General features: G+C 41.5%; 1 protein-coding gene across 1 annotated transcript in view; it reads left to right on the top strand.

Annotated features, from left to right (window-relative positions):
• Positions 1–16,070, top strand: part of LOC133207049 (cytosolic phospholipase A2 epsilon-like) — a 41,085-nt gene that overhangs the window by 16,401 nt on the left and 8,614 nt on the right. The window contains exons 5-16 of the mRNA XM_061343582.1: positions 6,274–6,410; positions 7,216–7,344; positions 8,026–8,066; positions 8,557–8,599; positions 9,023–9,086; positions 9,989–10,158; positions 10,283–10,372; positions 11,130–11,167; positions 12,338–12,473; positions 13,950–14,086; positions 14,413–14,638; positions 15,835–15,949. Of these exons, the coding sequence (XP_061199566.1) occupies positions 6,274–6,410; positions 7,216–7,344; positions 8,026–8,066; positions 8,557–8,599; positions 9,023–9,086; positions 9,989–10,158; positions 10,283–10,372; positions 11,130–11,167; positions 12,338–12,473; positions 13,950–14,086; positions 14,413–14,638; positions 15,835–15,949 (1,326 nt within the window). The remainder of the gene's footprint in view (positions 1–6,273; positions 6,411–7,215; positions 7,345–8,025; positions 8,067–8,556; positions 8,600–9,022; positions 9,087–9,988; positions 10,159–10,282; positions 10,373–11,129; positions 11,168–12,337; positions 12,474–13,949; positions 14,087–14,412; positions 14,639–15,834; positions 15,950–16,070) is intronic.

Raw genomic sequence — 16,070 nt, 5'->3', positions numbered from 1 at the left:
GCAGAATATATTCTGCGCATTTTCCATCTTTTGTCCATTTAGATGATATGGTCATTTTGAAAAGGGTTATTTATGTCTTATGTGTGGAGTTGTCCTAATATAAGATGTGAGGTAAGTCCTATAAACGGTGAGATCTTCAGATTCCTTCATTAGTTACCAGTAAACAAGATTTGGGGGCCAGCAGTTGAAGAGAAGGAGCTTGGCAGCAATTGCATCTGTTTTCACCTGAAGGAAAACATTAAACCTAAAAGAAGCCACCCCACTTCTCCTCAATGGATCAATTAGTCCTTTTCATGCACCTACTGTCACTCCATCACTTTTGTGGGCTCCTCTTCACTTGTGTAATGTTCAATTCTGACATTTGCTTTGTACTTCATATAACTGGCTTTTATTTTGCCTTAGGGTGCAAATGCTCTTGACAGACCTGAGCTAATTAGTTTCCACTGTATTCCTAACTGACCTTTATGCCAATTTGCAATCATGGGTCAGACTCAAACATACTCCTCTGGCACTCCCTGATCTCACTGTGGGCATTAGAGAAAAGGACACCCAGATAAGATTACTTATACTCATCCTGCTGCCTTGCAGATGCTGAGTGTCATCATCAGACTCCAGCACTCATACAAATTTAAGCTGGGGACATAGTGAGCATTTAGAAAGGAAGTAATTCCAGTGAAGTATATGGGACTCTTACAACCTGGCTTCTGCTTTGCAGTGGTATTCCCCTCCTTGATCCCAGATCACAGACAGCCTTGGACAAAAGAATGACTCCACTGGTGTGTTCACATTTCCTGACTCTATTAATGGCACCACTTCTACAGAATTCCCCTTGTGTAGGAGGAATAGCTGTCCAGGAGGAGGTGGTGGAGGAAACGATGTATTGCTAATATCCCTTCCAGTGACTCTTGTTTCCCAAAAGGATGAGAAGGGAGCCAGGCAATGGGCGAGGACTGCAGTAGCACAGGCTCTCCAACACCTTCCAGCTGCTCTCATTAAAGAAATGGGTTATTGGGTGGCCACACAGAGCTGCAACAAGCTCCCAGCCCACCTTCACCATCATCAGCATTTGCTTACTGTTTTATGCAGCCCCTAAAGCCTACAGCTGGACCTGACACTCTTACCCTGATCCCATGGACAAATACTTAGTGAGGAGGGCTGCCTCGTAGCAAGCTTGAAGCCCAAGCACCAAGAGAGGGGAATTGCCCTGAGTCACCATGATTGGAAGTAGACCTCTCCCAGGTCCTCAGGCAATGCTGGTGACACAGACATGCAGTGATGTGGCCCTCCCTGATGCAGCTGACAGAACTGTGACAGAACAAAACTCTCTTGGATTCTGCTGGCTCTCACATAAGCCTGAAAACCTGAGTATAGAGGTCTCTGTGACAGAGTGCTCTTTGAAACCATGGCAGCCTATGTGTGTACTAGCTGATACCATATACCATGGCTTTCGCTGTGGACATCATGTTTGGGCTCATTAACGCAGCAGGAGTGAAGAGGGTGGGTGTCACATCTGGCTTGACATACTCAGCCTCGGTAGTGCTGGGTGTTTGCAACACTCTGCCTGGGCTGCAGAGGCGAATTTGATCTGTGTGTCCAGTGAGAAATTACTTGGAGTGAGTTTTAGGCTGACAGCTGCTTTTCTTCCCAGAGATAACTTGTCTGATAGGGGTTGTCCTGCCAGTTCAAGAGGCTGTGGGTAGGGAGATCCCTGTGATGCAGCTGTCAGAGCTCAGGCAGGACAAGGTAAAACTTGGGATAGGTTGAAATGTGACTATGCGTATTGGGTGTCGTTTCTAACTATAGAGATCAGGTGCATGTGGAAGCTGTCTCAGCTGTGGAAGGTTGCCTGTTGGTTTTTTAGCTGGGAGGGACAGAACACTCACACTGTTCCTTTTGGTTTTGAATCTTCCTTTTGTTTTTAAGCTTTGCAGGACGAAAGACCTTTCACGTTCATAAAAGAGGATCTCAAAGCCTTTCTTCTCTCCCATCTTATGAAATCATTTTGTGGAAACTCTTATTTTATCCATTTGGAAGAAATGAGTCAGTTCTAGCATGATACGCTTGGGTTTGTTGCAAATCAAAGCAGTTCCCCAGAGATGTCAGGTGTTATTTTTGCTATGGAAAGTAAATGCAAGCAAATCAGGAAGAATAGATCTAGTGCAGATGTCCCTACCTCAAGAATGCAAGCATTGCCACGGTGCACGAGGTAGAGGTGTCCCAGGGTGTGAAAATGTGTCTGTAACTGCAGTAGCAGGTACTGCACCCACTGAAGCTGTGCTCTAGGGAGTAAACCCTACTTTGCCACGACTTAAATGGCTTGACAGGGTGGTTAGACATGGTAGATCTATGAGCTTTTATTTCCACAAGCAAGCTACAGGGCTTATTATGAAGCTTACAGATAATGTTGCATCTGAATGTTCCTAGAGAACCTAGCTCAGTTCACATCAGCTCTTGGATAGAAAGCAGTTGGAGGTAACTGAGTAGTGTTTGCATCATACTATGCAAAGAATATGATGAGGGAAAAATGTCCCCGAAGACCATGTCTGATGATTGAGAAACGGGAGTGGCTCTCCTCCTCCTCTTAAGTGAACTTTAGTAAACTGGGATTCAAGGGGAACCTGTCTGTGCAGGTGGAGAGGAATTCACTATGAGAAAATTCTTCTTCTGTTTTTGGTATTATGAAATGCAGTAACAGGACAGATGGGATTTCATTGTTCTTATGAGACTAGTTTTGCTTATATGCTTTGGTTTTCAGTGCTGTAATTCTCTGTATCTGTGATGGATATGAATGATTTTAGCACAGGATGACTCATTTCAGGAACATGTCACGGGTCTGTACTCTCAAAGAACACCAAACAGCTGGCTGCAGATCTGAACTATTTAGTTCCATCCTGAATTTTTAGCCTACAGTTAGCTTGAAGATAGAGACAAGAAACATCCCCATCAACACACAAATGAAATTGAATCAGAAGAAAAACTGGGAGCAAATGTCAGGGTCACTTAGTGCTGACTTCCAAATAGATCGTGAGTTCAGATGTCTCAGCATCCGCATGGGGTGACACTATGTCATCAGGACATGAAGTTGCAACACATGCAATTGAAGTAAGGGCATGGCATGGCATGAAATTGTTAATAATGCTCAGCAACTGCATTAAAATTAAAGCATGAAGAAAATGCAAATATATATTTTTTATATTAGCTCCCAGATAAATAAATAAACTGGGAAATTTTCAGTAGCTCTCTTGTATGATTATTTTCAGGGATAAGAGGGAGGAAAAATAAAGAGGTTACCATAGCCTTCATAGTACTCATCCGACATCCAGCTAAATCGTTATTTTTTGTTTGTCCCACTGGCTTAGTCTGGCTGAAATGCATAAGCTCAGTTAGACTCATGGGGAATAGCTGATACTGTCTGTAAAATTCTAGGAAATCATAAAAAAAGTCACATTAATTTCATGGGAAGCAATAACCTCTCCCTACCAGCAGGGACTTTAGGTTGATTGTGGCAAAAATAGGTATGGCATAGTCCCCTTTCTCCATGGGAAAAGGACATGCTTTGCCCTAGTGTTTTCACCTCACCTCATCTTCAAGGTCAAATTTGCACTCAGCAGTTACTGACAATTATATGTAATCTGTCTGTGACCAACTAGCTTTGATATTGCAGAATCACACAGAGTGGCTGGTGATGTGAAGGCACCTCTGGAGAGCATCTAGGACAGCCCCTTGCTTAAAGCAGTCAGCTACAACAGGTTGCTTGAGCCATGTCCAGTTGAATTTCTAACATCTCCAAGGATAGAGGCTTCATGACCTTTTGGGAAGCCTCTGGCAGTATTTGATTATGCTCACAGAGAAAAGTTTTTTCTTATGTTTAAATGGGTTTTCCCATGTTTTGGATTTTGTCCATTGCCTCTTACCTTTTGAGAAGAGTAACTTCTTTATTCCCCTCTCCTATGCTACCAGTGAAGTATTTACATACACTAATAACTTACCCCTGAGCCTTCTCTGCTTCAGGCTGAAGAGTCACAGCTCTCTCAGATTCTTCCCATTTGGCAGATGCTTCACTCTGTGTATCTTCTTTGTGGCCTTTTGCTAGACTCGCTCCAGTACATTCTTACCTCTTTTGTACTGGGGAACCATTGGCCTTGCCAGTGCTGAGTAGAGGGAAAGAATCACCTCCACTTTCTTGCACCACCCTTCCCTGTGCAGCCCATGTTGGCTTCCCTATGTTGGCCTTGTTTGCCACAAGGGCACATTGCTGGCTCATGTTCAACCTGCTGTCCACCAAACTGTACAGGTCTTTCTCTGCGGGGCTGCTTTCCAGCCTGTCTTGGTGCATGGGGTTATTCACACAAAGATGTGCATATCTTTGCATTTTACCTGCTGAATTTTGTAAGGCTCATGTTGGCCCAGTTCTCCAGTCTGTCCAGGTCCCTCTGAACGGCAGCACAGCCGTCTGGTGTGTCAACCACTCCTCCCAGTTCTGTTCTGCACCACTCGCACTTATGCTGAAGGTGAACTCTGTCCCATCACCCACATTGCTAATAAAGATGTTAAACAGCATCGGCCTCAGTATCAGCACCCAGGGTACACCAGTAGTGACCAGTCTCTAGCTGGGCTTAGTGCTGCTGATAACGGTGCTTTGAGCCTTGCAGTTCTGCCAGTTTTTAACTCACCTCGCTGTCTGTTTAGCCTGTGCTCCATCAGTTTGACAAAGAATTGTCAATAGCTTATTTTAAGTAAACATTTATGAAAGCAATACATGTGGAAAAATATTTTTAGGAAGTAGACTCATGAAAATGTGTTATCAAAAAACGCACTCCAGCGTATCAGCAAATTCCAGATAAAACAGTAACAAAAGACATTCATAAATGCTCCCGCACTTCATTCATTTTTGGCTCTGAGTTTTAGCATTGCCAGGTTTGTCAGATCTAGCACAAGTCTTGTTTTCCACACTGTGGTTGAAACCTGGTATTTAAAAAAGGGTAGAGCATTTCAGTTTTCATTCAGAAGAATAAAGGAAAATAACTGGCCTTTTCAACTAAAGCAAAAATATAGAAATGTGTCCTTCCAGCACCCTACAATGGCCAGAAATCAAATAGAAGAGAAATTATGTCTCAGATCAGTTTAATATTTCTGAAGTATGCCCCGTATCAGCCACTTTGGCGATTTCGGTAGCATTGTACTCATGTTTTTGGAACACTCGAGATCAGCAGTGATAAGTGCTTTAATGAGAGGAGGGATGGTCTAGATGGCCTGAAGTCATGTTTGGTTCTTGGCTTTTGAACGGGCTTCCTATGTGCTCTTGAGAAACTCTGTAGATCAGAGCCAGTGATACCACTTATCAGGATGTCACAGTTCGGCAGGCCATCAGCACAGTGAGGAGAGATATTTCAGTTATGTATGTGGTAATCACAGCACTCCAGCACATTGTAAATTGCATATTACACTGGTAATTGCCAAAGTCAATATATTATCCTGTCACTTTGACTATGTAAAAATCTGTGGAACTAATTTCAAAGACAGAAATTCAACCTGCACCCTTTGCGAGAGAAAACTCCAAGCAGTGTCAAGACCCAAATCCTTTCTGCCGTTTCATTTTTCCTGGGAAGAGATGTGGAGTAGGAAATAGCTTCCAGGTCTTTCAGGCATCAGCAAACACCAGGAAAAAGCTCCAGCTACCTAATGACCTTCTGTAGATGCAATTGTACTGGTATCGGGCTTCTCCCTTCCTGCCCCACCTAAGGAGAAAATGCTCTAGGTAGCTGGAATAATTAATTTTCCCTTGTGAAGGATTAATAACCAGGTATGCCAGACATCTATTATCTAAATCAGACTTAAGCCCAATTCTTTAAAGATTTCTCACAAATCTAAATTGCTACAGATACAATTTACACCCAGTCGTCAGGGTCTGAGGTTCACTCTCTCCCTGCATTGGTCACAGTTTCTCCTCCTGCCAAATTTACAGAGAGTTGAAATGGTGTTGAGAAAGAGCAATTTAAGACTCCTGGCTAAACATGCTGTTCTATCCACTGGCTAGGACTCTTATTAAAAAAAGATGTGTAGTATTTTGCATGCAGTTACTTGAATACACTCCTTATTAAAAATAGCACTGTGATAAACAATACATTAATTTTATCCAGCTCTGTGATTTCCACCTTCCTGGTTTGGCCAATGCATATCAGAAAGAACTGGCCATCTGTCATCCATTTTCAGGCTACAGAGCGTTTCAATGCCTTCACTTCTTGTGTTTTCCACTGCCTATGTTTCCTGTAGTAAGCCAACCTGATTGCTACGTGAGCCTCTGGTTGCCAACTGCTTCAGATGAAAAGTTCCACACCAAACCCATCAAAAACTGCAGAAATCCTGTGTGGAATGAAACCTTCTACTTCCGGATACAGAGACAGGTCAAGGTACGCAAACATAAAACTCTTTTCTTCATTTCATCTCTACGCAGCTTCTTTCAGTTTATCCCAAATCAGGATGTCATGTCTTCTAATGCCTTTCTGAGTTTACTTAAAATTGCCCTAGCAAGATGGAGCAAAAACATTAAAGGATTCTGGCTTTTTCTGGAATCCACTTCTCTCCTAACAGAGTTATTATTTATATATTAGTAATGTGACTGACCTCCTTGGAGAAGGCCGATGGGGCCAATGACAGAGTGACAACACAGAGAAACTATGAAATGAAAATATAGAGAAATATTACAAGAGAAAAACACATATTTCCCTGAAAAGGACATGAAATAATGGTATATTAATGCCAGGAAGCTGCTACATTCCAGTATGATTAAGACCTTTACTCAGTTTGCTACTGATAATTACACTCAAATGCCTATGAACTGAAAGCAGAAAGCCCAAGGACGTAGAAAAGTGGTTATTGACATGAAGTGACCTTTATTGCCCCTGTTGATAACGGGTGATATAGGATTTCCAGCTATCCATATTCCTTCCTGAAAGACTGCATTTTTGGTGAGAGCTACTTAAAAGTGTAAAAGGTGATCAAGGAGAAGTCTCAGTCCAGACTTCATTAATGGGTCTAGAAGCTGTTTCTTATAAGGCAGACTGAACCCGTTTTCTTACTCTTTCTTGTGATATTTGGTCATCAATACTTTCTATTTCCTCTCTGTAAAGAAGGCACTGAATCTTGAAGAGCTACAGAATCTCGTACTTTTGTGTACATGTTAACGAATTGGACGTGTCTAATTTCTTTTCCCAGAATATTCTGGAAATTACTGTTTCTGATGATGACGCTATTCATGATGATGATGAGGCAATTGTGCTTTTTGATGTAGCTAAAATCCCTCTTGGGGGAAGTGTGTTTATGACATTCCCGCTAAATCCACAGGTAAGAGCTCAGTTAGACATTTAGCTCATCTTGAAACCTATTTTCTTCTCTCTTGTTAAAGAGGTGTGCTGCCTCTTCTATCTTTTACCCCTGGGACCAGCTTGGTAGTAAATATATAACAAAATTTATTAAAATCTTGGAAGTCGCACACCAGTGACAAAATAGATGACCTTCTCAAATTCCTGCCAGTTTCCTCTGGCACAGATCCTGCCAAATTCCCAAGCTCCAGAACAGATGCAATTTTAGGGAAGCTTTGCGCTTTTAATACCGTGGCAGAAAATGACAGTTTATCTAATCCTCACAAAGGTTATACAAAGAAAAGCAGTACAAGGACAGGAAAATGGCCTGTTTCCACACTGTTTTAAACATAAGTCTTAGCATGTTGTGTTTAGCACATAGAAGCTGGCAGGGAAGAGAGTGTGAAAAATAAAGGCTCACTATGGAGATATGTAAGCACCAAACACCCTTTGTTCTGCTGGTACTGAAACTCAAATCTTTTTTTTTCTGTGGGGAAGAAAAAGCTGTCTCTGTCTTCTAATGCTGACAATAGCAAGTATGGAACAGAATACTGTTACTTACTACAGCATAAAGGAAATTTTGTGCAAAAAATGAAGATCAGTTTGCAAATCTCTGCACATGATAATTGAGACTGTTTCTTATTTTTTTTTCCTTCATTTTCAGAGGAGGGAGGAGCTGGAAGTTGAGTTTGCATTGGAGAGCATGTGAGTAAAACCCCATTATTATGGGAGCAGAAGCTTCGAGTAGTGCGTCAGTGCAGGGAAACTTTCTGTACATCCAGCATCATCTTAATAGCCAGATTCACCCTTTTCCCAAAAAGGGAAATCATTGTAAGAAAGGAAAATTCCATGATGTGGAGAATGAGTTCAGAATTTCTAATTCTGTGACTTTTTCCTTAAAATGTATATATTGCTTACCTAGTTCAGAGTTGTTTGTCTGGGGCTGGTAAATCCCACTGCAGTAAGAGTGCGAATAGCATCCCTGTGCTGTTACGGCTCTTACAAGCACTTTCCAGGTACCTTATTTTATTGAATCATTTCTTCTATGTAGTTATGTGGTATCTATTGAAAAAGAAGTATACATCTACAAACAGTAGGAAGAAGCAAATAAATAAAAACAAAATTAGGAGAGAAAAACTGTCCTGTTCAGAATATATTGTTTATAAAATACATAATATTTGTTCTTGTTTTCTAGACACGATCCTCCTGAAGCCATCATCACAAACGGGGCAATAGTGGTAAAATATTATTTGCTTTGTCCTCTTCTTCTCTTTCCCACATGATTCCTTACCTTCAGCTGATTATGATGTCGGTGAGGGGAGCACTGCAAGTCTTCATTCTTCAGTGGTACTTTTTCTTTTAGTAGCTTTATCTCTGTGGAGGCCAGCATGATCTTAAAGGAGCCCTCAGACTGCTAACATTTTCCCTTGCTTTGTTTGCATCCATTGACAATTATGAAGGGTTTAGCATAGCACTCTCTTCCCACATAATGATGAAATTAATTCTCCCTTTCACTGGGTCTGGCAGAAGTCTCCAGCACAGTTGGCCCCCACATTCAAGCAATGACCCTTTCTACAATGACCCTTCAACATCTGCCAGCACTGGTGGTGACATGGCTGGATGAGTAATCTAACTCTCTCTCCTGATCACATCTATCCTAGTGTCGTGAAGTAGCCTGTTTGGAAGTTCACTTGGACTGCAGGATGAAAAATAAGCATTTTTCAGGTAAATTTATAAATTCTTTAAATGAATATTTGTGATCTTACCCTATCTAACAATGCCTAGAAATTGTATCATCCAAATATTAAGGCTTTAATTGACCATGTCTGTGTTGATTTGCAAAAACTTTGCAATAAGGAATACCACCAGTTCTGCAGTAGTTGTAGGTTCAGGGTTCTTCAAAACAAACCTTGTTCAAGACTAGAAACAACATCATATGCTTATATATAAATCCAGGCTAAGATCCTGAAAATCTATGCTGTACTGCCAAACCCTAAAGGAACATACTTCCTTATGCACTATAGTCCATGGTTTTAAAGTTCCTCAGGATCTCTGACAATTTGACAATGCATATGCACAGAAACCCCTCATTTTTTGCAGGGGTTAGCCGCTCAGCAGCTGGGTCCCGCCTGACCCTGGTCAAGATCCAGAATCTAGAAGTTCCTCTGCCCACATTCCCTGAAAGGCTGGATCTGGTAGGCAATCTCAGAGCATGCCTAACACGCACTGGCAAGATTAGCTGATTTCTTCATACAAATAGGGTATCTGCTGCTGAGTCAGATCTTATTTTGAGGGACTAAGAACTTCTCTTGCTTATTATTTAGCCCGGGGTGAGGATGATTTGCAATGCAAAGATTCTGATTTCATTCCTGTGTCACAATGCAACTGCAATAGACATGCAGCAGTCTAAAATTCAGTGCCATTCACATCACATTCCCCTCTGGTTTTTTGCTCAGCCCATTATAGATACAATCATCTGTTATGTTTGGGTCTTCGATCACTTTCCAAATATAAAGGAAGAGGAGAAGGGGTTTGTTCAAAGCTACCTGTTGCTTCTTTTTATTTCCCTTTCTCTCTTTTTTGCCATTAGAAGTGACTTTTTGTATGTATTTTATCTCATTGTTTAGGGAATGAGCTAACGTTCACAGTGAGAGGATCCTTTGAAGAAACCCAGAGAGTTTCAGTGAGCTGTGACTCCTGCTCTCCTCTCCCAGACCCCACTTTTTTCCACTATGCCAAATACAAGCAACCCTCTCTGGAAGTTGCACTCACAAAGAAGAGGAGCCTTTCCACCTTTGTACGTGACCACAGAACATGGTAGAAAACATAGGCAGTCTTATGATCTGACCTTTACATTTGTATAGGCAGAAAGAGGAGAACATTTCTGTCTTAACCGAAAAGCATTCCGTGCTCCTTTCCAGTGTGCTTGTGTGTCGTGCGGATCAAGGAGAAGCATCCCGCTCACTCTCCCTCTGAAGTCACTCCCCTCCGAGCAGGAAGTAGTTGGCGAGGTAAGCGTGCTGGCCATGAGGAATCCTTTGCAAGCTTTTGAAATTGTTGCTGATTCCCGAGAAGCAGAAACCAAAGGCCACCTCTCTTTACAGAGAGCTGGTGTTTTCTAACCTACCTCGAATCTGGGGTGATGCATAATGAATTTGGGGGAAAATGAAATGGGAAATTCAGGGGAGGATGAGGAAGAAAAGAAATAGCTAAGCTGTTGCTCATGCTCCTTCTACTGTCCGTGTCCTTAGCCAGGCTGGAAGTCACTGTATGCATAGCAGGACAGGGGTGAGGCTGCAGCCCAGCGTATTGCCACAGGTTGTAAAGCTGTGCCACTCTTTTGGGGTGCTCAGTCTCTTTGGTTTCCTCTTGTATCACAGACTGTGTGGGAGACTTTAGTTTCAAGACCCATGTCTAATGCTGGGCCATTCCAGGGAGGTGAGGTGTAGCACTGCAGCTATTTATTTTCGTACTGAGTAGTATCCGTGCAAGATAGATACACCACAGTGGCACAGCAAAGAGAAGATGCAGACTACAGGTGCGAATACCGAAGTCTTAATTTATTAAATCAATGCACATATCTGGGGACTAAGGAAACATTGATAGGAGAGTCCCTCTCTCAGTCTCAGTTGAATGGAGTTCAGAGCTTTGTCAGAGCTTTGTAGAGGTAATGATGTCCCAAAACAGCTATGTCTCATTCTGAGTGGGGGAAAAGAACTATTTTAAACAAAATATCAGTATTCCTAATTTTACCTTTCTGATTTTCAGCACAGAAAATTTGACTTGCATTTCAAGGTGAAAAAATGGTGAGATATTCATCTTCCTCTGTGTTTTTTCCCCTTGGTTCTTTGAATTCGCGTAACTGTCAGTCGAGTTCTTACTGCCTGAATCGTGCGTGCTGGCTCATCCTTGTTTCAGACAAAGATAAAACGAACTCAGTACAGAGATTTTGCCATGGGACTATACAGTGAGTTAAGAAAAAGTTTCATAAAGAACACACCAATTTTATTTTGATATTTTTTCTGCAGTCAAAATTATGTGCTAAGGGCTGCTGTAGACATTCTTCGGTACCTCTAAAACTAACTGCCAAATGCAGACTTTCAATAAAAGCAGTGTTTCAAAACTATTTGAAAGAAACCTTTCTGTTTCCTGAGGTCAGAGAAAAAAGCAAAAAAAACCCCAAAAATAAAACCAAAAAAAACCCCAAAAGACCAAAGACAAAGGCCTGGCCACTTTAAGACATATATGTATAAAAATTGACATAATAAAAATACCTGCATTTATTTTTTAATGTCTACTCAAAGAGGTAAATACAAATTAATCAAGTGGTTGCTTATTTCTAAACCAAGGAAGCACATTTTGTACTTTGCCATATGGTTCAGGTCTTAATAAAATCTAGAATTGGAATAAGTTGCATTATGTAGAAGGTGCATCTTCTATCGTGCCGTGTATTTTCAGTAAATACAGTATGAGATATACATACAGTTTACAGCTGTCATTTAAAAACTTCTTTACCACCTAAGAAGGATTTTCACAGCAGCTTCCAAACTGCAACAACAACTTTATAGTGCTTATAAATATCCATAAGCTCCTATACACACCCACACAAGAAAAACACCCAAACACAGAATTCCATTACTCCAGTCCATGATTCACAGGTGTAACTGGAAGTCTGCGCAACCTTTAAAAGCCACCTTTAAAACACTGCCCTCTGCAGGTTTTTGCCTTTATGTCCGAAGTAGGACAATTCTGTTGATTTCAGGCATCTTCAGCAAGGACTAAATAAAAGAAACCTTCTCAGTCCAAAGGAGATGTACTGCTCTTCTCCAGGAACAAAGGAAAACATTTCACCTCTTCCTGCTTTGCTTTATATGCATCTGATGGTGAAGTTATACCTATTTATGAAGTAGAAGCAGTTAAAAAGCTGAATGAAACTGTAAGTGTGATGATCAGAGATCCCTGATCCTCTCTTCCAGCCAGGAAGACTTAGACGTACGCCTGGGGTTTGGCTTGTGTGCCCAGGAACAGGATTTCATTCGCAAGAGGAAGAAGGTGGTTGCAGCAGCTCTGAAGGACGTTCTTCAGCTGAAGGAGGACTTGCAGGACGATGAAGTATCTAAGACATAATTATTCTTTCTCTACAGCTGAGTGTCAACATGCAGCATTGGTGGTCCTGTTTTCCTGGAAACAGTGTGAAGTTTCATGTGCAAGCTACAGCTGACTATTCTAGGGAAGAAAAAAGTACTAATAGGAAAGATTAACAAATACCTGTAGCCCTGTTGCTACAGGATCTGGCTTTGTATTGAGTAGCAGTCCACACAATAATGCAGAGAAGGGCTAGGTGCTCTCAGGACCAAAGCTTCTTTTAGTCCTCACAGTCATGTCATCCAGATCTAAGCCATTGATTCAGCCCTTCTTTCTCTTGTTTCAGCCCTTCTTTGTCTCACAGTTCAAACTGGACTTTATTTTCTTCTGCCTTTTGTGCCAGCATTTAAGCTCCCATTGTGTAAGTACAGCAAGCTGCCAATCTGACTTCATCGTCTGCTGCAGCTAGAGCATGTACTTGTTTGGCAAATGGGAACAATAACTGAGGGTCAAAGGCAGGGGAAAAAACAGGCTTCTCTTTTTTAATTATACTCCCACGACTGTAGTGTGAAGCCTAAATTCGGATGCAGAGATAAAAGAGATTTTCCTCCTTTTGCCCTGAACTGAGCTTATCAGTTTTTCTGCATAGCTGGACCTTCCCTTTAAATGCCAGGGCTAAGCCATGGGCCATTTCCTTCCCCTCAGAAGAGGTACCCTATTTCCCTGCAGGACAATCTCCACAGAGTCTCCTGATGATTTGCATAACAGGTGAATTCACCCCAAAGCATGGTAGCTATCTTTACTGTTAATGGAGCAAATTCATATGTACAGATTAAACCTTCTAAGGATTAATTCTTAATTAATCCTAGGAGACTCTGGATCTCTGTATCATCACAGAAAGAAGTAATTGCAGAGCTCATTTGAATATCTAGTATTGTATGTTCATATATGGTAGGTGGAATGAGTACGGTTTTGTTTTCCCTGCAGCATCTGTGAAAACATATGGTGTCCCCAGCCTCTGGTCTCAAGGGATCTGAACTGGTCTGTGCTCTTAGATCTATCAGTCATGGTACATCTAGTATGGCCTGTGAAAGAGCTATGCAGTAATAGAAATTAGCTTTATCAACCTTCAGTTAACAGAGAGGTTCTTACTACTCACATGGAAATGTTGAGACAGCACCCTGTGTTTGCTGGTCTATTGCATCTGACAAAAATCTGGATCAGATGGCAGGAGGTACTACTCCATTTTTTTTTTGCTGGTCTGTGTTACTGGTTTTTCAATAGATCCCTGAAAATGTCATGTTTGAGACGATGGAGGAAATATGAAGTATTTCTTACTCCTTCTATGCTGCAGAATTAATTCATTTTTTCCTCTCCTTGCTGATTGGTGGCATACAGCATCTTTATTACTTTATCAGTGCTGGAGCTTCCTCTGTCCTTATCAGAGGTTTCCCTCCCTTCTCAGACCACGTCACTAAATGCATGCATTTCGGGATTGAACAGGTACCTGTGGTGGCAATCATGACAACGGGTGGTGGAACCAGAGCTCTGACAGCCATGTATGCCCACCTTCTCAGTGTGCAGGAACTGAACATCTTGGACTGTGTCTCATACATCACTGGTTTATCCGGCACAACATGGTAAGACCAAGACAAGTAAAGTCTTCACAGGAATTTTCTATGTATGACAAGCAGTGATCTGAAGAGATGTATCATCCTTACTGTCAAGGAAGGTCTTTCTTTTTCTGCTGTGGCTTTTTCTTGTTTCCTTCAGAGGGTATTTGCCCACATGTAAAATTAACTTAGTCCTGTTTAAATAATGTGGATGGTGCCACACACACATGCTTTTTCATGTAAATCAAGGTACGATAGACAAACCTCCCTAACTTCCCAAAGCTCTGCTTCAGAACTCACGCTTTTCCTTGTGGCTTTTTTGTTTGTTTTGTTGTTTTGTTTTGATTTATTAGGACCATGTCAAACTTGTATGAAGACCCTGACTGGTCCCAAAAGGATCTTAAGGGAACACTGAACGATGTCCGAAAGCATGTGCTCAAAAATAAGTTCCTTGCTTGTTTTGCCCCCGATCGTCTGAAATACTATTTGAAAGAGTTGTGCCAGAGAGGAAAGGAAGGACATCGGATATGTTTCACAGATCTGTGGGGACTCATCATTGAAACCATGTTACATGAAAAGGTACAGTAGCAGCACATTTCTCTTCAGATTTGAATATTCAGTGAATATAGCAGTGAGGACAGATAGATTGGAAGGGGCATGTGGAGGTTGTCTTGTCTGACAGCCCTGCTCAAGCAGGGCTAGGGCCAGCTGCCCTGAACCATGGGCTTCTGAGTATCTCTGCAGGTGAAGACTCCACAGCTTCCCTGAGCGACATATGCAGTATTTGACCACTCTTACAGAAAACGAGTTCTTTTGCTTGTTTGCTTGTTTTTCAGATAGACACCTAAAGCATGTGCCTTAACAATATAATTCTTTGGTTGTTGGCTGTATTATGCAGATCTTAACATCACACCTCACACAGAAAAGGTGGGAATAAAGAGAAATAACAGGAAAATTATAGTATAAACAGCTTCAAAATTAATTCACATGTAAATATTTCAGTGAAAATCCTGTTCTTCTTAAAAAGCAGTGTGACAAAGCAAAAAAACACATAAATCACAAGCCCCAAACCAGTATATCTGACCTGTTAATGGATTACCTCACCCTGTAAAAGCTTCCACCAAAAGGCAATGTTGTGGCTCTGTTTTAGTATTTGTGAATATTTCCTCCCTAATAGGTAATTTATACTTAAGAGAAAACCCTTCCCATGTAATTTGATTAACCCTACATGCATATAAATTTCTACAGCCTTAGCACAGCACAGGGGTAGAGACTCCCTGTCCTGCCTCTTCCACATAACCCAAGTATGCAAGATGCTCTGCAGCAGAAGCAGTAGGGGTCAAGGCTCACAGAACATTAACTCTGTCTGAGCTTTGCCTTCATTACAGGTCTGAGGAAAATGCAATTTTCTGGGCAGTCGGGGAGGGAGTTACTCTTTCTGAATGAAATATTTCCCAAGAAGAGTGCTTTTCAGATATTTCCAGATATTTTTATGAAATAATGTCAATAACAGTATTTTCTTACTACCATAGAAATACTATAATTTATGGGGTTTTTTTAGCATACGAACTCATCTTAGGACTATTTCTGTGCTGAAGTGCTGGGGCAGGGGAGGGTTGGAGATAGGGATGATAGCACCTCCCTGAACTAAACCAGTGGGGAACATACTAGTTGGAGTCTGATACAGCCTATATTATCAGAGCTCAGGCTTAAGTGAAGTGGGAGGCTCTTTGTGTCATCTAACTGTCCTCAGCTACTGTCCTTCTTCAAAACAGGAGGACTTCCATAAGCTCACAGATCAGCAGCAGGCACTAAATCAGGGTCAGAACCCCCTGCCCATCTACCTCTCTCTCAATGTGAAGGATAAAATCAGCGACCAGGATTTTAGAGGTAATAATACTCCAGAACTGCATTTAACATTAATCAAAACAGGGTTCAATTTAGGATTAGATAAAGAAATTAATTCAATGCACAAGTACTCTAAAGGGTTAATCCAGTATAGAAATTTAAG

The sequence above is a fragment of the Neopsephotus bourkii genome, unplaced genomic scaffold (genome assembly GCF_033783945.1).
Source record: "Neopsephotus bourkii isolate Nb327-2 ecotype Australia unplaced genomic scaffold, CSIRO-AGI_Nbou_v1 NB_1825, whole genome shotgun sequence".
NCBI lineage: Eukaryota > Metazoa > Chordata > Aves > Psittaciformes > Psittacidae > Neopsephotus > Neopsephotus bourkii.
The sequence above is the reverse complement of the archived record's forward strand: the minus strand, read 5'-3'. Positions and strand labels throughout refer to the sequence as shown.